This window comes from Struthio camelus, chromosome 2 (assembly GCF_040807025.1).
Source record: "Struthio camelus isolate bStrCam1 chromosome 2, bStrCam1.hap1, whole genome shotgun sequence".
Classification (NCBI taxonomy): domain Eukaryota; kingdom Metazoa; phylum Chordata; class Aves; order Struthioniformes; family Struthionidae; genus Struthio; species Struthio camelus.
The window spans coordinates 5,714,351-5,741,769 of NC_090943.1; the positions used below are offsets into that span (position 1 = coordinate 5,714,351).

Below are 27,419 nucleotides of genomic sequence, written 5' to 3' on the forward strand. Positions count from 1 at the left end.
AGAGAGCAGGCTTGCTCCTTCCCTCCCACAGATGAGCATTTGTTATTCAGAACAAAATATTACATTGCCGTGTTATTTAATCAAGTCAAAATTCATAGGCAGCATCTGTGCAGAAGATAAAATGTTTTGGGACAGTTTAGTCCTCTTCTTATCTGAGTGATTACGGTTATGTAAAGACTTTTCTTTCAAACATGGAGATGGAGTTTCATAAACGAGAGACCAAAATAGTGCCAAGTAGACAGTCATCTCTCCTTGATCTCACTGGATTAGTACAACTAATCTGTAGGTATTAGTGACCAGCAAGGTTTTGCCTGGAGGATTATTATTTCATATCTGATCTCCCACAAGAGGCAGAAAATTCAATCGGTGAGCTTTTCTTTTCATTGTTATATTTTTGCAGATGGCTTTGCAGGATCTGGAAAAGTACTGAAGGGCTTCTCATCAGAGGGGAGACAGATGACAAAGGGGAAACCAGACTGCTGCTCACATCTCTGTCTTCTGAAAATGATGCAGTTAGGAATTGCCTCTTAGAGGAATGCAAACAGTCGCAAGGCCTCAGCCAGGCCCTGCTGGGTTAGGGGAAGGGTGGTATATATTCGTCAGATGAGCAATTCAGCCTCACTACCTGCTTTTAGGGACCCATAAAGGCCCTTTCCCAACAGTATTGCTCTACCTAGCTAATACTGGAGGAAACTAAAGCTCTAAAATATGAAATTATATACCTCTGACAGCTTCAGGGTTCCTTATTCTTTGGCTCCTGTTCAGTGCTACAGCACTGCATCATGCACATAGCCCTTTTTACTAACACGAGGCCTTTGAAGAAAGAGCAGGGCTTTGCTCTGTTCCTGAGATGAAAAGCAACACAGAAAATGAATGATAAGCTTTCTTTGCTTTGGCTTTTCAGAAACAAGTGCTGAGGATTTCTCAGTTTTCTTATGAACATTTATTCAGTAAAGCTACCCCCAAAGCAGCCGCATTTCCCTCTCCTTTTATAAATGAAGACACAGGGGCCTGGTCCAAACACATAAGCAGCCCTTGTTTAATCTGATTACAAACCAATTGTCTTAAACGCTGCTCTTACCATTGCATCAATTAAAAGTGGGCATAGATGTCTTTAGCTTGTGTGGGTCAATCTATGTGCTAAATACTGGGAAAATGGAAAACCGATCATGACTTTCGTTCTTCCTTTGTCTTCCAAGTGCTCCCTGGGTACCTCACAAATCAGACAGCGGCTGTCAGAAGATGCACAGGGAAGAGAACAGCCCAAATATACAGTGATCTCTCCTCTGAATACTTTCCATTTGTAGGCGATATTGAACGTGTCACCTGCCCGTTTTATTACATGTTCCTGAGTTCTTGTATTAGCAGAGAAAGTGAGCAGTTATTTTCTGCTCACCTCCTTCATGTACTTCCTAAAAGTGGGAATGACCTTTAATGGCACATAAATCCAAGGCTAGAGCCCGTGAGACACTCGCTTAGAAAGGACCAATTGGATTTGCCAGAGCTTTTCATTTTTCATGGCTTTATGAAATGAATGAGCAATGTTCTCCCATCCACTTGCAAGGGAGATATCTGCAGATTACAGCAGAAAGCCGAGCGCTACATGATCGGCTGGGATATGAACATGGAAATGAGTGCAGCAGTGTGATGCAGAGTTAGACTGAGATTCAGCAGCCCCTGCTTATAAATACTTAACTCTCCCGAGCCAGCGCAGAAGGTGAATTGCAGGTCACAGCAAAGATAGAAATCGAAAAGGTTTAAGCTGAATTTCCAAAGTACATCTGTTAGGTCTCTCCTTGTTAGGACAAGCCCTTCGTGTTTAGCCTTCTTTATCAGCCCATCGCGTTTGGGGATTTTTGCAATAAACAGATAAGGTTTACCTCCACTGACTGCAGACATCCGTCGTGTCAACGCGGACGGCTGAACTCCTCTCCCTGGCCTCCCCCTCCGCCAGCAGAGAGAAACAGGCTGTTTTGAGGTGCCTGTTTGCAAACGTCCACTTAGGACTGAGACAAGTCATGCCCCAGGCTCCACTGATCAGAGGTTGCTCAGGAGGCTACAACTATCCTTGTTGCAAACATTGCATTTAATCAGATGGATCTCCCCCAGCTCCAAGCTGTTCATGAGCTCACTGGGGAAATCCAAACGTCAGACTTATGCCCCAGCCTGTGTGCTCCCCTGAAGATGAATTACATTTCTAAAACGTTCTTGGGACAGCTGTCAGAATTCAGTTAAAATCTGGGTGGCAGTAGCATTTTCAGCCATTGAATTAATAAAGAGCATTAGAGTAATGCCGTGCTGGAGACTGGGGGCTGTAGCACAGCTGAAAAACCTCCAAGAGTTAAAAATAAACCGCACACTTTCAGTGTCTAAACTTCTTCCTAGCACTCGCTATTTTCTGCCTGACAGCACCCTCTTCTGGGAAGCGGGTGCTGTGTGCTGACGGGTGCACCCTGTTCAGCAGCATTAGACCGTGCATCTGCTGGGCAGGCCCTGAATGCTGAGCGAGCAAAGGGCAGAGCCCTTGCAGGGTGAATTTAAGAGTGGCAATAGACAGCTTCTTCCAAGCTTTTTTTTTTTTTTTTTTTACTTTTTTGTTTGTTTTTCTGCAAACCCCGTCAAAGCAGTTTGAAGATTGCTGGAGGATCCAGTGCCAGTCAAAGTCACAGCACCCGGCTATTTGGCACCTGCTGGCAGATGGGTGCAGCTCTCAGCAACCAGGAGTCAGCAAAAATACCAGTCAAATAACTACTCTGCATTGCCAAAGCAGCAGGACCAGTGCGGTGAAAACAGTCTTGAATGTCTTTCTTAACCATGTCCTCTGACATGCCCCAGCTTTTTTTATTTGTTTATTTAAATTCTTGAGATACAGGTGAGTGAGCATCTTTTTTGCAAATCACGTACACATTAGTCAGGACAAGACCACATATGTTTAGCTGGCTACATCTCATGATAACACAGGCTATGAACTAAGGAACGGCAATGAGAAGCCCTGCTTCCTCGGGGTGCTGGGTAGGGCCCAGGGCAGTTGTCTCCTTGCTTCCAGTACTGCACAGTCGGCATCTGTCTGGTAGAGCTCCAAATTTCATCTCCTCCAAAAATGTTCTCATCCTTTGCCCAGCTCTCTGAAATGGCAGGAGCACCTAACTTGTGGCTAGCGGTGGTCAGGCCTCCACTTGAACTAATTTAATAGTGCAGCTGATTCCAGGACTTATATTCGTTTCTTAAACAAGAAGATTTATAACTACAAACCACAGAAGGGGCTTACCTGCGTGAAGACAAGCAGAGAAGTCAAGACACAATTTGCTGTCTAGTTTCTGGTGATGGTTTCCCAGTTGCGGCTCCAAACTTGCATCTATTCTTGCATTAAGGAAATTGTACTGCCGCATTTGCTGGCAGTGATCATTAGCTTCTGATGCTTGTGACAGAGCATCGATTGCCATGGGGCTGCTGGCAGATAGGAAAGACAAATTTTAGTCTGATGGCAAAAGGATTCGTCAGTAGGTGTAGCGGATTTCGTCCTCCAGTGTTTAAGAAGGGCTGTGAGTCTACACGCCATACTGACACTGTGGGCTATGGGCTGACGTTTGGACACAACTTTGAATGGAGCAGGATGTGGCTCATGAAGGGTGAAGGTTGGTGGCCAGCAAAGCACCACAGCTGGGAAACCCCCTGTCTGCCCAGGACTGACCTGCAACAGTTCCCCCAGCTTTTCTCATCCCTCTCCTGCTGAGACAGGAGCAATGAAAAAATTTAATTAGAGGTGTGCATGAGGGTTAATTACCTTTTTCAAGAAAGCTGGAAAGATGGAAAGCAGCAGGAGACAAAGAACTGACCCCTGACTGCAACTGCTGCTTGAAAGGCAATGGTGGGCGGGGGGAATGCATGGGAGTGACTGGGTCTGACTTTGGGTTTTCTAGTCCATGTTTCCCTCCAAGTAATAACTAGGCTTCGTTAATTACATTAAGCTCTGTGCATCTTGGAACATTTGCCAAAGATGGTAACTCTCATTAACCCCAGAACAGGGGAAACTGCAGCTAGAAAAGCCTTCTAGCACAGATCCATATTGACGACTTCCACCATCACTTCGAAGGTACCGGGGGCAACGGTGTGGTGGGAGACACAAAAGCATAAGGATCCAGCAAGCGTGGACGCATGTAGTGAGGACAGGATCTGCCCATGGCCAAAGAAACACCCTGGTGTGTTCACCCTGCTTGAGGCCAACCTCCCCTTTCCGTTAGACCCTTTTAAGCACTGGACAATAAAACTGCCAAACTCAAAGATGCAGTTTGGGGAGGGAAGGAGGGAGGAAAAAGACGTTTGAAAGCAGTGACAGTTCCAAATAAAGCATCGCTTCTCAAGGCTAAACAAGACAAACAGCTGCCGTTCACCTCTGCTGCTCTGCCCGGCTGTGTCTGAATGCCCCCCGTCACCACCAGTGTGAATTCATGCAAACAAGCCCAGCAAAACAAACCAAAGGAAAAAGTGAATTATGGAGATGGATCCATTAGGTGAATGACCCCCTTCACTTCAAGTGCCTTTCTTTGCCCCCTCCCTCTCCAGTGCCCCTGAACCATCCACTTCTGCAGAAGTTTAACTAAAAGTAAAGGAAATTACTCAGAAACATTCACTAATTACTGTTTGCCTGCCAGTCTGGAGAAGGTAGCAGCAGCTAGCACGGAGAAAGCGGTTTCCTGCCACATAGATCAGTCTGTTTTCCAGCATCCCCTTTTGTATTCCTTTTTAAAAACCCTTTCCTTGTTGAACCTCAGACCTGCTTACGCAAGGGTCTAACACAGCTAAAGCTGCTCTGAATAGGCTTATGCACCTGTGGCTAACAGTGCCAGGAGTGGCAGACACCTCCTCTACCCCAGGCCTCGCGTTGACATCAGGCCTCAGATTTATTTACGAGGGAACAATCAGCAAGTGCAGGCAGGTGACTTGCAACCTGCAACGAAGCTGCTCAGGTCAGAATTTAGCTATGCTGAACGCTTTCCACGCAAACATCAACTCTGCTTCTCCACCCCGCGAACATGGGGACGTTATGAGACTATCTGATCAGACCTTCTCAAGAGCAAGGTATTTTCTTCATATCTAATACTCTGCAACGCAGAGACACTTTTTATTAGTAGTATTTTAGCCATTAGCTCCTGGGCTAGCATCCGATTTCATAGCACAGCATAGTTTCCAGTCTGTTTAGAGAAAATGACTCTTGCAAATGTTCAAAAACTTCAGCCGATGGAACAACTTCTGGCTTGGCTCCCTCTGCAACCAGGCAATAGCTCTGTGGTCAAGCAGAAAGTAACATAAATTACTACCCTGTAGGCTACTGCCCTGTAGGAGTCACTCCTGGGAGACAGCCCACAAGCACATGGAAAGGAGAGGTCATGGCAGAAGGCTGCTTGAAGCAGCACCATGCCTGCTCTCCCAGCCCAGGACATGACGAACAGTAACAGACCTCCAGTCAGCAACATCCAAGCACAGGAGTCACAGAGCAAGGCAAAGGCTGTGAATAGGCTGCTAATACATCAGACACAAGCTGAAGCATCTGGGGAGAGCACAGGGTTTAGGTGCAACATATGGCACATATGGCATGGAGGTCCCAGTGCTGGTTGTACCATGATATCCAGTCTTCGAGGTTCAGAGAAGCAGATCTCTCCAAAATCACAACAGCAGCCTGAATGTCATGAGTTTGCATTGCGACTGTTTGCATTCCTCTAAGAGGCAATTCCTAACTGCATCATTTTCAGAAGACAGAGATGTGAGCAGCAGTCATACAATTACCAGTGAGGGCAGCAGGGAACCAGGCAGTTCAGAAGCCCCTCTCCGGCTCAAGCAGCACTAAGTCACACTCCCAAGTACTTTCTGTCAACAGCTGCAAGGGCTGGGTGCTTCCCTAGCCTCTGAAACAGAGCTTTCACGCTCAGAGATGGAAAATCCTGCAATGCCAGTATCAGAGCCCTCTCCAAGGGCTTGAGGCCCTCTGAGCAGGCTGAGAAGAAATGACAAAAGTGCTGTTCCCAACTCCAGCCAGTTCCTGCAGCAGGGTACTCTGACAGCACACAGGTTTGAATTCTTCCAGTGCCCAGGGAAGGCAAAGCATACCGGGTTCCTTTCCCTCCCGTTTAGGGCTTTCCTCTGGATTCAGTCCTTGCTGGCCAGGAGACAGTTACTGGGAAAAAAAAAAAGCGACCCTGCCAGGGCTCCTCCTCTCCACACTCATAGCTGCTCACTCCCTCAGCCAAGCAAACCAACCATGCGAAACAAGAGCGAGAGTTGGGAGAGAGAGTGGAAAGTCCTGTTCCTTCTCCTGCGTTCAAATACTCCTAATACTGCAGAAAGAGGAATTAAAGACCAGCAGGCAAAAGAAAGCACTAAACCTATGTCTTACTGTAGGTGATTGAGCCGCTAAGCAACAGTGAGAGGAGAAAGGACCCCCGAACCATCTCTTCAAGAACATGAGGCCAAGAAACTAGCACTATCTGAACCCAGGTCATAGGTTCTGCCTTCTTGAGGGGTTGTAATAACCAGTCACAGCCAGCAGGAAGAAAGATGTTTCTGGAGAAAGTACAAGGCTGCATGAACGCAGAGAAGCAGACATATATAATAGCATTTTTATTCATAACACCTTTAACTTTGACTGCAATTATTTCAGTTTTTTAAGTTCAATTCGGGCAGCAATTGAGAAAAAAAAACAAAAACAAATAGTCCCTGTGTGCACAAATAATGCAGCTTTGAATAATACATGATAAGTTTATTTCATATTAACATGAACAGTAAAAAGTGGACATTTGATGGGGTTTTACGTCAGGTCCTTTTCTTTATTCCTCTATTGTGTCCTTTTTGCCAGTCTCTTGTCCCTCAAACTGTGGATACTTTGCCTCAACGTCAGCCCAAGTTAGATAACCATTCGCCAGGTCACGAATGATGGCAGGAAGTTCAGAGATCTGCAGACAAAGTCACAAAGACATATGTAACAAGAGGCCATCAAAATCAAGTTGTCCTGGTGGATACTTAGGAACACGGGTAATTTTTACAGCAGCAACAGTTCAGGTGACAAGATCACATCTCTCTGCAAGATCCCTTATTTGGGAAGAAAAAGCATTAACTAATACGACATCTTAAAACAGCCTGTATCATTTCAGCAAAGGCTGCTCAGTTATTCAGGGGTGACCCACTGCAAAAATGCAACTGTCACTGTGATGGAGCACAGCTAGGTTGATCCTTCATAATATCACATTACAGTTTTGCAAGGGAAGTTAATAAACACATCCAAAAGATTCTGCAAGCCAGGATTTAGCCAGACCCCCTTTACTGTAAGACTAGAAGGGAAAGAGTTGCCAATTGCTTTTTCTTTGCTACTAATAGTGCACTGCCATGGTGGAAAGGGTCAACTAGAGAAACTAGGAAACTCACAGAAAACCAAGGAAGACAAAGGCTGGTCTCTACTATCGCAGCAAAAGGTCATCCAGGTGATACACAGACTGAGGGGTGCGCACAGGAACTGGTTCTACCTGTTACACTGAACTGATTCCACAGCCAGCTAGGTAGCCCCAAACAATACAGGTGCTTCTGAACAGAGAAGAGCTAGAACAACCCAGCCTCGCGGATCAGCACCCACTCCTGCTTCTACAGGAACCAAAATGGGTTCCTAGTGGGAGCCAGGGAAGGGCATAACAGAGGTGCCAAGACTGCACGCCCACTGCTCTGAGCAGGTTTTGCTCACAGGGAATGAGACCACCACAGGGCAACCTGTCATTCGAGTCTCTGCATTATGGCTATCCTAGCAGGGCGCGCTTAGGACAGGCACGGCTTTAGGGCAATGGTTCCCAAACTTTACGGGTAAATGGGTAAATGGCAAGAAGCAAGCGCTGAGAAGTCGTTTGTCCTGTGCTCTGTCAGACAGACTGTAACAGCCACAGTTCTGAATCTGCAGGCACCAGGCAGACACAGCCAAGCAACTGCATTTACTCAGCAACCTTCACTGGAAAAGTGGCACTCTGAAAACAGTGCGATCAGCTCAAGGAATGGCTTTCATGTAAGAATACCACCTCTGCATCCCACGGAAATTAAAGTCTCTTCTCACTTCAGCAGCAGGGCCAGCATCTTCTGTTTGACCAATATCTCTTCCCTGGGGATTTCTGCGAACAGCTGAACTGCCCATGAGAGCTGAGGGCAGCTCCCACAGAGACCAGAGCTGTTGCTGGATCAGCCAAAGCAGCTGAAGCTTCCCCCCACCAACCCTAGGGAATAGGCTTGGCACCATCAGCGGCGAGACCCGTCCGCTGGCTCTTTACCTCAGCTCTTATCTGGCGCATGGAGTCGCGGTCCCTCAGGGTGGCGGTGTGAGGTGTCCGGTTAACTGTGTCAAAGTCAATCGTGATCCCGAAGGCCACGCCGACTTCGTCGGTCCTAGCATAGCGCCGGCCGATGGACCCGGAGGAATCATCCACCTTGTGAGAGATGCCGTTCCTGGTGAGTGCTTCGGCTGCAAAAAGTGGGGAGGGGAGAATCACCAGGACTCATTACGAACTCAGGAGGCAGCACGATCCCAGAGGCCTCCCATATCCTCACGGCACTAAGACAGCTCTCCTCAGGCAGCAAAGGCCACTGTCTGACACGTAGTCAGTGTTCCTACCCTTTATGCGTTCACTTCTATACGGTTATTATCGGGAATTTTGATAGAATGCTTGGATGCTCAGCAGGTCTAGGACTGATTCAAAAATTAGGCGACCGCTAAGAGCTAAGGGAACTGAGGGAGGTAGACCCTTCAAAAATTAATAAATGAAGCATTGCTTTTGACAGCCTCTCTCAGGCTGAAGGGAAAGTTTCTTTTTTAAATGAAAGTAAAAAAGTAAATGGTTTTTATACTGCAATCCAACACAGCAGAGAGCAGGGAGCTGGTTTTTTTCTGGCTAAGCTGGAGAGTTTGATACATAAGCAAAGCTGACTAATTTTAACTAACTTAACTGTTTCAGTTTGATGCCTCTCTTCTTCACATGAGAGCCATGTGATCCCAATGCTGCTGTCTTCCTATTGTACTGAGGAAGAAACTTATCCTTCCAGTGCACATTCCCACAGGACCCACTTACTGTTTCTCACTTACATAATTCCTTGACAAAAGGCATGAATTCCTGATTCTGGCTCAGAGGAAGGACAGAGCACTTGAACGGTGCTACGACAGCTGGGAAGCTGAAGAACTAAAGAAAAAAAAAAAAAGAACAAATAAATTCAAGTTTAACAGTTAGGCCAGACTCTTAGGTTAAAATACGCTCAGATTGAGCTCAGTCTGCAGGCAGGGTGACTGCACCAGTGGAGTAGCTGACCTTCTGTAAACCTTTAGCACACAGGGCTCCAGCAGTAACACCTCACACAGCTGAAGCAAGATTCATTTACTCCAGCTGTACTCTACAGCCCCTTCACTCCTCCCAGCCAAACGTTACATCTCACCGACAGAGAGGTTTGCCAGAGCCCTCCCTGGAAAAGTGAGCTTCGTTTGAATAACAGGAAAATGAAGGGTAGACAGGACTTTTTAAGAGATTTTATAAACACTTTAGAGAGAAGAGTTCTTACAATTGTACTGTCATCCCCTGCTTGATGCCAACAGGGACCTAGCAAATGCAGGAAGTTTATGAAGTTCACAAATGCTTTCAGAACCCTCCTCACCAGACAGAGGAAAACACACACAGAAAACCCACAAGAAACAAAAGTGCCATAAGGGGAAAAACATTCCTTCCTGGCCTTTACAATCAGCAAGGCATATAAGGGTGCAGAAGTAACGCAAATTAGATGTACCACAATACGGAGCAGCTCAGGCTCCACACAAAGTAAAAGGGTACTAGAAGAGAGAGAAAGAGAAAAAGCTCACCGTCCAATATGCTAGCAGTTTGTGATTGAAAGTCAAATGTATCCTAACTGTGAGCTCCTGAATCCTGTCACCCAATCATAACTGTATCACACCCCGCAGCAGCCACAGATATGAGGGAGCAATATTATTTTTACTTTCTGTAAACAATCCAGCAGCCAGAAAGAATGAACAGGAACCAGCATGAAGTTCACAGCCAGCTTCCCATGGGCCACCATCAATGGTTCGGAGGGGCCCTGGGTGGATTAGCCTGGTGGTCTATACATAACACACGTTTCCCTCCAACGCCTGCTACAGTGGAACATTAGGCCAACATTTTGGGGGTGCTCAGAATCAGAGAAGGTTTAATGGGGTGGGGGAGGAGGGGGGCACTGAGGAAACAGTCCATTTGGCTGCACAGAACTATGGCTCCAGGGCAAGCAGCAAAAAGGGAGGAAATAAAACACTGAAGAGATGCTTTCCTCCAAGTGACAGGACATCGCCAAGCGTGAAACCAGGAGGAGGAATTTCCTGCCCCTTTGCAAGCGATACAGTAAGAGCCTCATGTGCACACAAGCCCAGAATGCTCTCAGTGCACATGTATAACTGACACGTACATTGGCAAGAACAACAGTTCAACAGCCCGCCTGCGTTTTCCCATCTCTACTGTGTATTGTGTGGTCTTATTTTAGCTTGTCCTCTGGATGTCAGGAAAAGTCAAATGTTTGCAGCTGGTTTTAAGCCGAGGCCCAGCCACTGGAAAGCTCACCGTTCTCTGCTCATCTCCTTCTCGGATTTGGAATGTGTGTTCAAACACTGTGTACATGATCCTCCCAATACCAAATGAGGGTTCAATTACATTCGGGATGATTTCTTCCACTGAAACACAAGAGAGCCCACATCACTGTTAAAGATGAATTTATATATTTATACAAAAAACAAAAACAAACAAAAAAAAAACCCCTATGCTTACAAAAGTTGCCCTTCTGCTCAGAAGTTCTGGATTTAATGTAGCTGAGCACACATAAAGAAAAGGTTGAAATATTTGTATTTAAAGCAGAAATGTTTTAAGAGGGGGTTTTGGACTTAGTCCATGTACAGACTATATCTAGGCTGTAAATAACAAGCTGGGGCCTCTTCCCTGGCCCTGACAGCAAAAAGCAGAGCACAACTTGCATCCACACAGATAAACCCTCTTCCAGAGTTCAGAACAGGGAGGCTTCACCCACAGTGTTCATTAGGAATGGTCCCTGCTCCATGCCAAGCCACAAACTAGGCCCAGGCATTGTCTGGCAGAGTGCTATTTGGCATGAATGGAAACTGTGCCAGGGAACAGGCTAACAATTAAACAGCCTGGATGATCGCTGGGTAACGCTCAAGCCTTGCCCGCTTCAGTTTAATAGACAGATCCAGCCTCTGTGTCCAGCTGCGTAAGCAGAAAAGCATGGAGCTGCAGGCCCAACCCAAATTCCACCCAAGACTCCCTCTGCGTTCTTGAGTGAGTCATTCAGCTACCTGCTGCAATGGTGTTCCCCTCCTCATTCTCTCCCTCCGCCAACATACCAATCACAGGGGGAAAGAACGAGCATCAGCCAGTTAGTTTGCAAAACTCTCAGATGTGACGTGCTACCTTACTATATACCCGTCACTCTCTACAGTCTTTGCCACAAATCTGTCAAAGAGGCCTTTTCCTCCTTCTCCCCTCCTAGTATGACAGGAGCACACTGGACAGCTGCCCTGCTCAGCAGACAGTGCAGCTTTTTGGAAAAAGCTCACACAACAACCAGAGGTGCAAAAGTTACAGACATCAGCTGCTGTTGAAAAATCAAGGGAGGAATCCAGCTCTCCAGCTCTGCACCCTGACTTGCCTGCCATTCTATGTGCCTAGAGAGCCAATCCTCCTCAATTAAAGTTACCCCCCAAATTAGGTGCTTATTTCCAAAGGGATAATCTTATTTGTGTACTGCCAGTTTTCAAACACTAGTTTGAAAAAAACATCCACTGAAAACCAGAGGATGCAGAGCAGTAAATTGGATGAGCACTGCTATGCCAATACTTTCACAGCAACAAACTTTTACTTTGCACTGCTAAGGCAGGGCCACAAATCTTTCAATGCAAAGGGACAAGAGAGAGAGAATCCATAACCTTTGCCTCCTAGTGGAGCGAGCAGCCAAACTGCTTACTTGTACAAATTTAAAGTAAAACCAGCAACTGGGTTCTGCTTGCTGGCCATCTACGACACTACAGTACCAGTTTCAACTCTGAGCCCTTCTGTGAAGCTGTGATGAGGCAAAGCCTGACACAGCCTCAGCATGTGCGGACTGAAAGACACCTGGACATTTCAATGACACAGCTGCAAGAACAAATACAGTCTGTATATGCCATGAGTTGCCCTATTCTTCCCTAAGAGCATTTATCATGTTCCCAGCCTGGGGCAGGATGATCCACTAGTTGATCCACTAGTTACAGTATGAATGGGGGAAAAAAATCTACCTTAGCCTCCAGCTCTGTCAAAGATTTCCCAAATGACCTTGGGTGAGGCTCTTAGAGTTCACTGGAAAGAGAAGACTTCTTTGAGGAATGAGAACTTGTGCATTTTGGAAAATTCACCTTCAAGTCCCATTTCCCAAATCAGGACAAAAGCTCTGTAGAGAGGCAGGGAACTCTGGCAGTCCCCGATTGAAACTGATGTGATTACTGAACGCCAGAGGAACGGACTGGACTTGTCAGCTTAAAGAGTCTGGTCAGCACAGCAGCCCAGGGAGCTGGCTGATGCATGAAGCCCTGGCTCCACGCATTAGGGTCAAAATGGGAGCTTGGAGTACAGAGATCTGCCCCAGCAACAGGCTCTGCTCCAGCCCATTTGCTGCATTGCAAAAGGCTTCAAAAAATCGAGCTCTCAAAGGTGATGCACCCTCTCCAGCTTCTCCATCACCCACAGCAGCTGGTTCTTAGCACAGCATGGGATCTTACAAATCCCAGAATATGTAACTGAAGCAGCATGAATACTAAGGAGCCTATTAAAGAGGTTACTGAACAAACTAGGCAAGAAGCATGCAGGCAGGCCTGCATCAATAGTCACTGAAATCCAACTGCTGTGCAAAGCTTTATAATTTTGGTAAATTGCTGAATTTCAAGGAAATAACATTTGGCGTTTTTCCTGTGCCACAGTACAACAGTACAATGCAACTAATATAGTCCACATTTAAAGTGTATCCTGATCTGCCGCCTCTTATCTTTGATGATCAAACAACAAAAAAGATAAAAATTTACCATGTAATGTTTTCTGAAATCTCTTCACAGTAACCATGTCCTTTGTTAATTTAAAAGTTTTCCCTTCAGTTTCAACAGTGAATTCCCTGCAAAGGAAAACAAGTGATTTAAAAGCTACAGCAGTAAACAAACATGTTATATTTCATAAATTGCATCAGTTGTTGACTTTAAGAGTGGGATGATAGAAGCCAGGGCAAACCTCAAAGATCAAAAGGAAGAAACATGTGGCACATCCATGAAAAGAAGTTTACATTAATAATAAAATTACTACATAAAAATTAAAAGTAACAATTTTCATAATCACAGTGAACTTAGATGTGGTTAACAGCCTGAAGCAAACTCAATTAGGAAAAGGAAGAGTCTCAGAATGAGGTATACACACCAAAAGGAAAGAAAAAGGGGAAAAAAAAAAAAAAAAAATCAAAGCACATGAAACAGGCATTTGCGGCAGACCGTACATCTCATCCAACGCACAGACTTCTTATGAAAACTCTGTTGTCAGAAAGTACCCTACGTTTTCACAGGTTCCAAAGAGAGGGGAGAATAAATATATCAGCACGTTTTCTAAATGAGTGGGGGTGTAGTCTTTTTTTTTTTTTGCTTATTTCTAGAGCTTTTGATATTATTTATCATCCTCTAACTTCTATCTCCTGTTCCTTTATTAACTTACAACTGACACAGACTCCTTGCCCAGGAGAACTGAAGCCATATTGACATATCTCATTTATGGGAAGCGAATGCCTTTATTAAGAGTCCTAACAGAAAATTGCTGCTGTGGCATAAATCCAAGTTCTTTGCATAATGGATTTACACAAACTTTATCACACAAAAGGCAGGTCTAACACACTGATACACGCACTTAGCCAAATCAGCAATGGTACTCTTCCTCACTGAAGCACTTAGGTGCGTACAACGCAAGAAATTGTGTGTTTAGCACTTGGACCCTATACCAAAAGAACTGAGGTTTATAAAGGCTTCACTATGAACATAGCTGTAACAAGATGCTGAATTTAAACAGCAGCCACCATTTGCAGTCCACTAGCAATTCAAACCTGGCATGCTGATTAAATTTTATCCCTTGAATCATTTCAGGGGGATTCTGGAAGAACGAGGTTCACTTTCTTCCAGTTTTGATTTGTGCACAGTCACTACACCCTGCAATAGTTTCCCTCCCTATTTGGAATGCTTCTGCCTTTTCTGCACTTTCACATTCAGAGAGATGTAAAAGCAACAGATCTTAGCTCAGGAAAAAGAGGTAAATGTTACCTTTATACAATGTATTAATTGCCCCTACATGTTGTACCATTTCAAGCAGCACGGTAGCAATTGTTTTTATTTATTTTTTTGCAAAGAGCCTAGCTAAACTTAAGGATCTGTTGCTTAATTAGGCTGGGAAGGAATCCTAGATCCTCAGCCTGTATACCTAATTAAATACTTTTCTGTCCATGATCTCCAAGTCATGTTGTGCTATTCAACGCTCACAGCCCTGAATTCAGTTTCCGCTTGCACAAATTAACCTTTTAAAATTGAAGTAGTCATAACCTATTGGTGACCTACCAGATATGAGTAATTTCCAGGTTAATGAGTCTAACCTAAGGAACTTCAGGTTTTGGTGGTTTTCCTTTCAAAGAAATGGGGTTTATTTTTCAAATGACTGCACTTCCCATTAGCTCTTCCCGTAACATAAAGCTGTTGGCCAGCTTCAGCCAAAGTCGACAACTGTTGAGATCTCTTAACGTTTTATATTCCTACATATGTCATGAATACAGGCAGATACTTACAGGAAAGATGCACAAACTGGTGTCTGGAAGAAGGAAACACTGTAACAAGCGCTACAGTATATCACTATCACTAAACACTGGAGAATACATATCCAAGCACTGGTTTCTATATAACTTGTTCTTAAGTTCCATCACTCGCAGAACTATTTGTTTTACTTTAAAATAAACTTCAAAACCATCTGCTAGCCCCGGTCAACTCTGAAACCATGCCTGGGAAACCGGTAAACACTTTCATCATTGAAAACACCTTTTCACTGAAGTCTGTGTCTTCTACGGATTAATAGCACTAAAGCTAGCTTGCCAATAAACGCCAGAACTTCATTCACACGCAAATAAACATACGTTTGAATACTATGGATGCAAATCTGATGTTTGCACCTAACTGTATGCTGATGGATGACCAGCAATGACTTGGTGGAAGGGACAGCATTAAAACATTGCAGATGATCCATCTGGCCTATTGTCATGAGAACGGTGGTTTCAGGAGGGTCAGATAAATCAAAGCAGCACTTTGGGAACCCTTCTCAGAAGTGGCAGAGAAGGCCACCAGGCACGTAGCCAGCTCACCCTTTCTCATTCAGCAGCTGCTCCATCTCCGTGATGTAACACTCATCACACATGGAAAGGTATTCCATCACCACTTTTGCATCCTTCTTATAAGCTTTGCCAATGGCTCCCTTATTTGCCTCAAACTGAACAATGTTGACTGTTTTGTATGAGGCAGTTAAGGAGTTTGAGATCACAGAATGCAGAGCCTGGTTCTTTCGGTATGTCAAAGTTAACTGCTACCCAACACAAAGAACATCTTCTCTACTACTTCTGGCTTCAGGAACTTCCCTCCAAGAGGGGGAAAGAAAGAACAAAAAGTACTGAGGGGCAGAAGGTCACAAATTCTGAAAGCATCTATTTTTTTAGATGCAGCTAGCAGAACCATGGAATGACATGGAGTAACTTGGGGTAGTAACTCCACAGTCATATTTAAACTATGCTTTACAGTCAAAACAGAGTACAGCATTAAGTCAGAAAACCAAGCAGGACAGTACTTCTCCTCATGCTTTACTTTGCCCATCTGAGGAAAATTACCCACATGCTCTATTCTTTGCAGGCTCTCCCCAAAAGTCATGCTGACCTGTAGCTCAAGGTTTTCCTGTTCAAATGGACAGAACTTAACTTTAGAAAGAGCTGCACAGCCCTTCCGGACATCTCACTAACAAACCACATTTCACTTGAAGAGAATCTGGTTTATTTTGAAAGGATATGGGTTCTTTGAGAGGCTTCTCAGCTATAAGAGGAACTTTGGTGGCTCGGGCATGGCAGGAGAGGTCATAGCAGGAACGATCAGCACAGCCAACGATCTCAATCCAACCCTGAAAAAACAAAAGCGAAAGCCTTCACCAAATCCCTTCTTCTTTGTCCACTTAACCATCAAATATGTTTATCTGCCCTTAAGCCCTCCACCCTCCCTGCTCCCATGACTATTTTTTCTACATAATTAGCTCTGTTACAATAAGCAGCCCTCACTTACTAGTTGCTCCTTCATTTGAATGATTTCATTTGTTTCCAGAGGAAATGATCAGTTATCTAACCAGTGCCTGTGTTCAGGGCCAGGTTTTCCACATGAGCTGGCAGAACATAGCACTGTGCCAACAGCTTGGGGCTGGGACCACAGCACAGAGTCCTATCACTCATATCCTGTAGGCATACGAAGACATCATGCCTTTAGGGCTCCATCTCTCCACAAGCATGGAGCAGATAGCTGACAACTAGCCACATCAGAATGGCCAAAAGCCTGAAGCTGATAAATAAGACACAGATAACATGCAAGGGAACCACTTCTTTCAGCATGTCAGCATATATGGCAAGGAAGAATCTCAAAACAACAGTCATGCACACACCACTGATGAAGCCTTCCGACACGTGTTACAAACACAGCCACTATCTGGATTTTCTAAAATGCAATCCCATATAAGAAAAGACACATCAGATGCTTTCCCTATTCACTCTCTCACAGCAGCATAGATATACAGGCAGCCAGAACCTGTTTATATGGTATTCTGGATGGCGGTGATATAACAGGGTATGACGAAGGATATGTGAACAGAAGAGATCGCTATGCTTGAAAAACCATGCTGTTCCAGAATGTCCTGAGGAATTTTTAATTAAAGGGTACTAGAGTTATTTCTCAGAAAACACAGAATTAAAGAGATTTTAGTAACTTTATAGAATGGATTTAAAACTGTTAAGAGCTGCTACCTCGTTACTGCTGAGTGCTGCAAGTTGGTGTAAACATTTTTGATCAGAGTTAAGTGACAAACCAAAGACTAAATCTAGCTCACAAGGTGGTTTTGTTAGGCCCCTAGAATTGCTGTCTCTGCTTCTGGGGTAAGTTGTCAGACGGATTGCTCTGCAAGTGCTGTACTGATCCATGACAAGGCTTGCAAAGTTTATTAATTGTATTTACATGGTGCAGCCCACACAAGGCTTGCCTATTTTGGCCTGGCTCCCAAACAGCTGGCTGGGAGAAGAAGTTATGAGCCCATGGAAGTCAGCTATCTTATTTTCAGAGGAAGGCATTCCTTCACTCATTTCTACAGGGCTTTTCTATATGAAGACAAATCACTTCTCCAAGTCGCAGGACTGTTTTTTTTGTTTTTTTTTTTCTTTTTGGTAATCTTAATTGTGGTAGAACTTTACCAGCTGCTATTACTCTGACTAGTTGTAATGGAACATGAATAGAGAGCTAAGCCTGTTTCTGCTACTTAAAAGAAAAAAAAAAAAAAAAAAAAGAAAAGAAATCAGACAGACAGCAGATGTTTCAGCCACCCACAACCTCTTTACCGCTAGGTCTCAGAAAGTTCCTCCTATTAATAAGGCTGCCTGAACCATCTGAAGCCTTGACCTGCGCTCTGTGTGGACACCTCTGGGTTGAGCACACTCCCAGTTTGGCTTTACTGACTTTGAAAGGGACCTTGTCTGGGGTCTAAGCACACAAGGGTCTCCACAGTGTCACAGTCTAACCCCAGAGACCTCAGCAGAATCCCTTTAGTCTTTCAGTCCTTTACTGGAATTGACTGTAACTGATATTTTCTGAAGTCTGTGCATACCCCAAACCTCTTCAAAAAGTTAAATCAAGCACAACATGTGCTTTACTCTACATGAATGAATTATGAGTGAATGCAGGAGCAAAGTCCCCTCCCTTTTTTTTTTTTTTTTTTTTTTTTTTTTTAAAAACTCTGACTCTAGCCAAAACATTAGATTCTATACCCTTGCAGGGTGGAATGACTTCCTCTGTTCATGTTGCTAAGGCTAGTTACCATGCCTTCTAAGACACTTATTTTCCAACTGTCATCCCAACTTTTACAAACTTGGCTGGGATTTCCTGAAGAGGCTGAAAGCTTTCCAAAAGAATCTAAAACTAGTCTAAGAGTCTGCCTTGCCCCTAACTACATTCTTCAAAATCCATTCAACAAGAGAAGAGAAAGGCAGAGCACCCAACAAGGCCTGAACTGGAAAGGTCTTAATGACTCAGCAGGCAGCAGGAAAATAAATATTCTGGGAAAATCCTTCTCCCAGCATCAGCTGACTGAGCAGGTAGGAGTGAACCCTCATTTCTCATGGTTTAGAAATAGGAAAGGAAGAGCTAGCATTCTAGCAGGAACAAAGCTACCCTCCAGTAAAACAGATGCCTTCCAGTTATAGTCACTGTAACAGCAGTGGCGAAGGATGAGGACTAGCCTTCCTTTAATTCCAGATGAAATGCAACTAGCGTGAAGTCTATGAACAAGCACATAAGCTTAATAAAAGCCCACTGCAGGGAGATGAACTATTCCCTTAAAGTCGTCATTAATTCAAAATATCTCCACCACAGTGTGTTCATACTAGCATGGCGCTGAACAGAAATATCAGAATGATCAATACCAGTTATAAAAAACCCAAGAAATAAAGCAGTGTCCCTTCCTGCACTATCAACAGATCTGACAGGAAGTGCTATTTGGTGCTTCGCCTTGCCACTTACATATGAAGTTTTGGACTCTGCATCCCAGCAGTCACAGGCATAATGAGCCATCTCATTCTCCATGTGCTGTCGGAAGCGCAGCTTGTCTGGGGACACACCAACCTTTGTAAGGAAGAGGTAGATTCTGCCAATGAAGTAACCGAGAACGGAGTTATTGATCACACCCTGGAAGGAGAACAAGGAGGAAGAAAAACCACGGAGACATTACTTTCCACAGGAGTAAAGGCATGATTTGCCATAGCTCTGCAGACCGCCTGGCACATTGCAGCCAGAACTTCTTATAGATGCTTGTGATAAACTGCTATGCCCTATAGGAAACTCACTATCACATCTTTTCAAATTAACCTAGTGCTGTCGTCAGCATCTCCATCTGAAAAAAAAACAGTAAGTTATTGTAACTCTAGGACTCATCGCAAACTGTCCCTAAATATCTTCTACTTGAAGATACCTGCTGTACCCAACAGCACTGTCATTAGTATCAAAATGGTGCAAAAGTAATTCCAGTTATGGCCCAGGGCCCCACAACAGCTCTTCCCTACAGTTTACAATCCCTATGCAATGTATCTCCCCCCTCCCCAGCAAACCTCATTCATCATTTCAACGCATGGAGCATCAGAGATAGAAACCCCAACACATAAACCATATATTGATGGGGATAGGCAACACAGCATCAGGTTCCAAGTCACTGCTGGCCTTTTGGCAGGCATTAGATTTACTTACCATTCCTTTCCCATAAGATGGGTGTGAAGCTTAACCTCTAAAGGCTAACCTAGCACTATCTGCAGACTTTTGCAGTTGATAGTAAGGGTCTGGCTTGGGTCTCAGTTACACTGATTCACCAGAGGGCACTGACTCCAAAATCTAGGAGCAAACGCCAGTTTGCACTGACACAACAGGGCGTAATTTAACTTTGAGAACAATACTCAAAAGATCAAGCTCCATAGGCTTGCAAAAGGAACATTACCTGTTGGACAGCATCTCCAAGCCGCATTACGTGGGCAGACTGCCCGCTGACCTGGGCCTTGGAAGAATACAGGAGGATGTTGAGATCTGCCACGTTCTGAAACTTTGGGTGATTTTTCTCGCTAGGATCCACAAAGTGCTCAATTTCTGCCATGGTGAATTCCCTAGGGGGAACACATACATGCATGTGTATGAAATAATTTACGGGTCAACCATAACCCCGTTAACAAATGATTATGCTTTCGCCTCTCACAGCAAGCCAGCCACTTAAAAAACATAAGCAAATGCACAGTAACATGAACAAGAACAGTAACATGAACAAGAACATGAAATGGAACATGAGCTAATCTTAACACTGGATTTATTTTCATCTTCAGATTCCTAATAAAACTTCCTAAAAGTTCATTTAAAGATCTCTGGACCTTGGATATCACTGCTCTGAGTCAGAGCAGAAAATACCACCTTTGGAAATGTTCAAGTCTTCTTCCAGTCTATCGTGGTCCCCTTATTAGATGCGTGGGTTTCCTATAGTGTCAAGGGAGAGTAATCCCCTGACTGATGAATTCAGTAGCCTGAACTCATAGCAGAGGTAACTAGAACGGTCAGATGATGTGATAATTTCTTACAGCTAATCGTACACCTACATCCAGAAGTGGTATACGTTCTGTTTCATGAATTTGTCTTTAATAAATCTATACTCACACACTGAGTCTTCTCTTCACACTTGAAATCGCTTTACAGTGAATTAGCCTGTTTTCAAAAATCTTTTAAAAAAAGCTCTGTACAATCATTAGCTTTAAGTCACAGGCATCAGGATGTAATTTGCTATGATAGCATAATAGCACACTCTCCTATAAATGTGCCACAAGCATGTAATTTATATTTGACTGGAAATGTATTTCCATGACAAAACTTCCTCATTTCCAGATGTGCAAGAGAGAATAGGAAGACCGAGAAAATTCCAAAGAGCTCCCTTAGTGCCAGCAATGCCACTGCCTCTCAGTGACATTTATCAGCTACCAAGTCTACAACACACACTGCCTGCGTGTACAACAGAACCCCCTGACCGTGCAGGGGAGCTCTCATTCCAAATTATACACAGAGAGACGTCTGCTCAGAATGATTTAGTTTAAATACAGAGATTACCTTTAATGAAGTGCAATAATCACTTTTACCCTGAGATAGCTTTGAAAATAATTCTCAGTAATAACCCTGAGCCCTCCCGCTTGACTGATACTGGGACAAATACACATGTCTCAAGTCAAGTTATCTCCTCACTTCCTCTTTGGAATAACCTGCAGAACTGCGACAAGGAAATACTGCTGCAAGGTCAATCAGGTTTTGATTCCAGATTCCAGTCTTAAAGTAAGTAGTGCAAATGTAATTAAACAAGCAAAGCTGCATGCCCTGTAGATAAAACAGCATTACCCTCAATTTGACTGGTTTAGTTTATAGTGGAAGCCAAGTTTTGTTAGCCAGATTGTGTTTAATCTAGGCATTTCTAACAGTACAGCTACTTCAGAGACCCTGTGTCTCCTCCGCTAGGTTTAGGCGGAACTCTATAGTGAAAATCTTAACTAAATGAGCTCTTTGCCTATGAAACCTGAGATGCACTAAGCATGTTATCAGTAGCCCTTTAAAACACATCAGAAACCTGTGAGAGAACAGCACTGAAGAGAAACAATCATATACAAATACTGGAACAAAAGGGCATTGCTACCCGTTGCAAAGTATAAACGATCACTTGCCAGACGTTCTGCTGAAAGGGGAAATTTGTAGTACCTGACTCTGATGAGGCCAGAGCGGGGCGAGATCTCATTTCTGAAGGAGTTTCCAATCTGGGCAGCAGCAAAAGGCAGTTTGCCTTGGTTGAATTCCAGAAGACGTTTGAAGTTGAGGAATATTCCCTGTGCAGTTTCGGGCCTCAGATAGCTGAAAGGAGGGGGGGGGAGGAATAGCAAAGCAAATCAGTGGGGAAAGCAGTGAAAGGAAAATAAACAAAGTTGCTACAAAACTTAAAGCTACCTCTTTTATCTCTAGTCTTTTAACTCCAGAAACAAAGCACCAAAGCAACAGTGCTGGGGGGGTGGGGTGAGGGGGGAATAGCTGCAGCCCAAACACAGTACCCCACAGGATATTTCCAAAAGCAAACTGAATGACTTATCTGTGTTTCAAGAACGCGAAAAGGTATTTGAGTGAAATGTGATGGCCAGCGACATCAAGGAGGTCAGACGGGATGTACCGTCTTTGCTTTTCCTACTCTGGCCTGGGCTGTGCCAGACTGCTTGCAGATATGGACTTTGCAAGCAAATCATTATTACAGTGCTACTATTACACGATGAGACTGTAAAGTGGTTTTAGTGCAAGGCCGTTACAACCCCTATAGTGATTTGAGACTCCCACAGAGAATATTATCTACACAGACTACTTCATGTACTGCACTGGAGGGCATAAGGTATCAGAGACGTATGCCATCCCAGAGCATAAGCGAGTGTCATACCCCCAGGTTTTCAGCAGGACTGGAGATGCGTGCTGTTCAGTTTTACCTTTAGAGACTCCAGCCTCAACATTCTCAAACAATAACAACAAACGCCTTGCAAATGATGTTACCACTGGCTCGCCCCAAGTAGCCTCATCCTGAAACAGGCACCACCCTCTACTGCCATAAGATCACTGACAACTGGGGACCCAATGCTAACTGACTGTACAGAAAGACCAACTCCAACCAGCAAGATCCAAGCTGTGATCCACATAATCTGGCTGCTTCAGGTGGTTCTGTGACTCTGCACAGCTCCTTGTTCCTCCTACCTTTCACCAAGAGTACAAGGAATGCCAGACAAGACTGGGATTGAAAGGCAGGGATAGGGCTGCTCAAGAGGAAATTGCATATTTCAGTTCTATTAAGACCTCATTTTTAATTCTGAGTGATCTCTGAAAAAGGGAGAGTGTGAGCAGAATGAGATTTGTACCCACCCAGGCATGTTTCCTCCAGGTCCAATAGAGGTCTTGAACATCAGATTGAAAGAAACGGGAGGGGACAGGTCATTCCCAGTGATAGGCGATTTCACATTGTAGTTCACAAAGAGATCTGCAAGTTCTTGCTGGCCGTAATTGTCCAGCTAATATCAAAACACAGGAGGATTAGTTTAATTACTAGATAAGATAACAGAAACAAATTACGTCCTCTTCATCTTCTACTGAGCATGACCCAGAAGTCTGCAGCATCACCCCAAAAATGCTATTTTCTGCTAATCTAATTTTTCAAGTAAGCTAAAATTTGAACCAATGATGGAAGAATATACTTTGGAAATCTGCAAACCTCTTTGAGCAATGTGGGTCTATGACTCAGCCATACTGCAGTCTTCTGAAGCCTGAAGACCTGACAGAAACGCAAGCACTGAGCATGAAGGGGGGCGTGAAGCAGAAGAAAAGTCACTGGAGCTGCATCACCACCCACAAATAGTTTATTTTGAAGCTTCAACTAAAATATCGGAAGAAGTGTGTTGAGAAGGAAAAAGCTGCAGCACTGAGAAAGAAGAAAGTCAGCTAAAAATTCTGCAGTGCTTTGTCTGCATTCGTTGCTCTTCCTTCCGCTGCATGAAGCGCAGTATACTCCAAGCTATGCATCAGATGCTCTCTCTAGAGCTGCTCTACATCTTTCTCAGAGAGAACAGATCTGCACCAGAGAGGTTCTTGGTGAAAGAACTTTCATTTTCTCTGAAAACAATTTGATAACAACTTTCACAAGCGGGGTGGCATCAGCTGCTTCCAGGACACCACCTTCTCCTTTCTCTGGAGGATGAGAATGAAACAGTAGGAGATTCACAAATCTAACTGAAAGCTAGCTGCACAAGAACAGTGATTTATAGAACTATTTTGTGTGTTTACATACATTTAAATGTGCATGTGCAAAATACTGGTAATTTCTAAATTTAAGTGCCAGAAAGAAGCTATACTAGACAGTACAGCCATGATTTAACACTCTGGTTCATAATTAAATGAGATGCTTCTAGCTCTAATTGCCATGATCCTTCAAATATCAGAGAAGCCTCAAAACGGGAGATAAAAATAACCTATTAATAGAGAGATTCCCCTGACAGATGGTCAAAGTTCAGAACTGCAGTGTGGAAAAGCTAATGACAGTTGCTCAGTGAAGCAATACACCGGGGGAAAAAAAAATGTTGCTCTTTCTGGAAGGAGCCGTCCGCTTTATGCATTGCTCTGGAAGCGCTTATCCTAGAAGTCACGAGAACGAACATTTAAAACAACGTAAGAAAAACAAATAACAAACAAAAGGCAAATGCCTCCACAGCAGCTCAGGAATGTTAGCCTGGAGCCCTGACTATTTTCAGAGTAAATAAAGGAAAATTTGTACAGGGTGTTAGAGACAGAGCTTCAATTGCTTCAAAGCCAGTTCACCTTTAAAATATACTCATTCAGTGCTAAGGTGGTTCAGAAAAACCCTGCCAAGATTCACCGGTCTGCTCCTTTGCATCACACTCATGCAGCCAGGCTTTGGAATGCTAAAGAGGGGATTCAGAGGAAATAGGCTTTTTGCCAGGTATGGAGCAGAGCAAGGCAGATCAGCTCCAAGCACAGAGCTTCAGCCTTAGCAATCCAACGTTCAAGAGACTCATATCCCCCCAAAATAGCAGAAGGGAGATGTGGTTAACCAGTAAGTTTCCAGTACTTAGGAGCATATACAGCCCTACGTGCATCTCTAAGGTACAGACTTTTGAGCGAAGACCAGCAATACCATCAGCTTTGACAACGGCTTGATCCCTCTCATCCCCACAAACAATGACCTTCAGGAAAATGGGACCCCAATAACTAGATTAAGGAGAAGGGTACACAGAGAGGACACTTCAGAACTTTTACACCTAATCCTATAGGATTATTATAGGTTCTCCAGGTCTGCTTGGAGAACCTACTACCTAGGAAGTCAGCAATAAATATGGGAAGTGCACAGTTAGACAACTATTGTGCTCCATCCCTAGAGACACGGAGAGGATGCTGCTACTGGACTCAGTGTATTACACTTCTGTGGCACACACTTCCTTCAAGAAGTCACCTCCCCAAGCAAGCACATACCTGTATTAGAACATTTTCCATTTCTGCCTTTTTCTCTGCTGTGCACTTCTTGTCAGACATAAGCTTTTGCAGGTGAGCTGTGAGCGAGAAAAATACATAGTCAGTTTATACTGCAATCTCAGCCTGTCAGTTTATACTGACCCTAACTTCAAGCTGGATGAACCAGAAGCATTATCCAGCAGAAAAATAAGTATACGCTCCCAAAAGACAGCATTTTCATTAGGACAGCTCTTTTTTCTGTTGTCTATCAGGTAATCCCACTCATGTCACTGGGAAAACAATGATTTACAAAGGCGGAGCTGCACTAGTTTCCCGTACCATTCTGCCATAAGGAAAACAGCAGACCCTTGCCTAGCTTCTTCCCGAGACAAAACTCATTCCAGCAAACCCAAGCAATGGCTTTGTAGTCCCTTTCTCATTATTTTCTTTCCAAGTAAACTGGAGATTAAAAGCACACTCTCATCCCAAACCAGCAAGGCTAATTTTATCCAAACGCATTCACACATACTGATTTGGTATAGCAGAGCTAGACTGCCTTTTCACTTTAAAGCGCAACATCCTCCACAAGATATAAAGGCGGACAGCGAGGCCAAGACTTCCACTTCTATTCAAACAAAGCAGTTCAACTTTTTAAGAGTCAGTAACAGCAGATGGCCGTTCATTGCTGACAGGGCTGCAGAAGAAGGGGCATAGGCAGGCTTGGTATGATGCTGTTCAGTGTGCAAAGTACAGGAAGGCTAAGTTACTTTATTTTGTTTTTTAATAAAAGGAAAATTCAAATTGGATATTATGAAAACAGTTTTATGCTAACACAGATTGTTCTACATACTTTATTTCCAAGGAAAAGGCTAGAAATCTAGGCAGCACGACTGGAACAATCCTCCTTCTCACAATGGAGCTGATGAACACGGAAAAGGTCTCTAACAGGTTTCTTATTTCTAGGATTCCTTCCTGTGACTTTCCTTCTTCTTTAATCAAAATTTAATCAATAACCAGAAAGAAGTGTGTGGACTTTGTGAACCTAAGAAATGCCTAAAGCTTACTGAGCATTCCAAACATCAACTGAGTTCCAGGCTATACAGCAAGGTTAGCAGCTGCCCTATATTGGATTCTTGCATAGGGAAAATGTGGTTTGTCTCCTTGTATCTTCAATAAACCTTTTTTCAGTTCTAAACAAAAAGTAACTGAAACAGTAAATCACTTCTCTGTTCTGAACAAAAAAAAAAAAAGAAAACCCAAAACACAAGCAAAATAAGTCTGAATAAGTCTGTAGCATGGCAGAGAACACCACCTTTGTTATACAGGGAATCTTCAGCTTATACAACACAATACTCTTCTACGGCATGCAGACACAGGCCTTTTTGTAGAAAAAGGACTCAACTATGTTATCTCTAGAGATCCTGTACCTCATTTAAGACACTAACACACCATTTAGGTGAGACTGAGAACTTACAGTCTTTGGTATGGAGAAGAAGTCATGATTAATGAACTATAAACATGAACATGATAGACTAGCTACACCAACTGGCCTATTCCTTCCTTGAGAAAGACACTGTTCCCACGCTCGCACCACTGATGGGACATCTCCAAACCCATCTCAGCCTTGAAATAAAACCCACACCTTTTAAGAGATGATCGGCACGAAAACATTCCCCATTTTTCACATCTTTCACCATGAAGTCAGCAAACTTGTCTACATGGCCAGAAGTCCTAGAAAAGACAACACAAAAAAGGAACATGAAAGCTGCCATGGACAGCCCAAAGTGCTGTGTGAGCCCAGCACACAGATCAGTTTTGAACAGACATTCACACACTCCACACCCAAACTGCAGGCGCACTCGTGCTTCAGGTACGGATCTGCACTGAACAGTACCATCCCACAGAAACAATGCAATCTGTGAGCAGGCTATCAGTACCGCTCAATCTTAAAATGAGCCAGCAAGATGGCACTTATTGCTTTCAGACACCATATTGTGATTGAAGCAAGACATGGATGAGACATTTGTGATGAGTACGCAACTCTCGCTATTTTGCATCAGTGACCCCTAAAAGCTTCCAATGGTTGTGCCATGACCCATACAAAGTAACGGGGTTAACTCAGATTTTCATTACCAAAGCTCCTGACGTGCTTAAGCTTCTTCACTGTGAGGGTAGTTGAGCACTCACAGAGAGTTTAGAGTCTCCATCCTTGCAGATACTGAAAAGCTGACTGGAAACGGTCCTACGCAACCTGCTATAGCTGACCCTGCTTGAGCAGGGAGGTTGGACCAGATTATCTTCAGAGGTTCCTTCCAACCCCAACTATTCTCATTCTGTGACGTTTGGCAAACTTTTTGGTAGACCTAGCAGAGATAGGAGGAAACAAAAGGCTCCAGAGTCTGAACTATGCTCTCACCCTTCAAGATGGTCCATCCAGGTCAGGGCTGAAACAAACTGACAGGACTGGGCAAGC

The 27,419-nt window shown here is 44.0% G+C and overlaps 1 protein-coding gene across 1 annotated transcript in view; it reads right to left on the minus strand.

Annotated features, from left to right (window-relative positions):
• Positions 1-6,600: 6,600 nt before the first annotated feature.
• The window catches only part of GARS1 (glycyl-tRNA synthetase 1), a 32,217-nt gene continuing 11,398 nt past the window's right edge, over positions 6,601-27,419 (minus strand). The window contains exons 5-17 of the mRNA XM_068934150.1: positions 26,589-26,677; positions 24,968-25,044; positions 22,850-22,995; positions 21,659-21,808; positions 19,878-20,040; positions 18,914-19,078; positions 16,158-16,265; positions 15,466-15,611; positions 13,118-13,203; positions 10,614-10,723; positions 9,107-9,200; positions 8,298-8,488; positions 6,601-6,947 (exon numbers count right to left, since the gene is read on the minus strand). Of these exons, the coding sequence (XP_068790251.1) occupies positions 6,822-6,947; positions 8,298-8,488; positions 9,107-9,200; positions 10,614-10,723; positions 13,118-13,203; positions 15,466-15,611; positions 16,158-16,265; positions 18,914-19,078; positions 19,878-20,040; positions 21,659-21,808; positions 22,850-22,995; positions 24,968-25,044; positions 26,589-26,677 (1,651 nt within the window). The 3' untranslated portion in view covers positions 6,601-6,821. The remainder of the gene's footprint in view (positions 6,948-8,297; positions 8,489-9,106; positions 9,201-10,613; positions 10,724-13,117; positions 13,204-15,465; positions 15,612-16,157; positions 16,266-18,913; positions 19,079-19,877; positions 20,041-21,658; positions 21,809-22,849; positions 22,996-24,967; positions 25,045-26,588; positions 26,678-27,419) is intronic.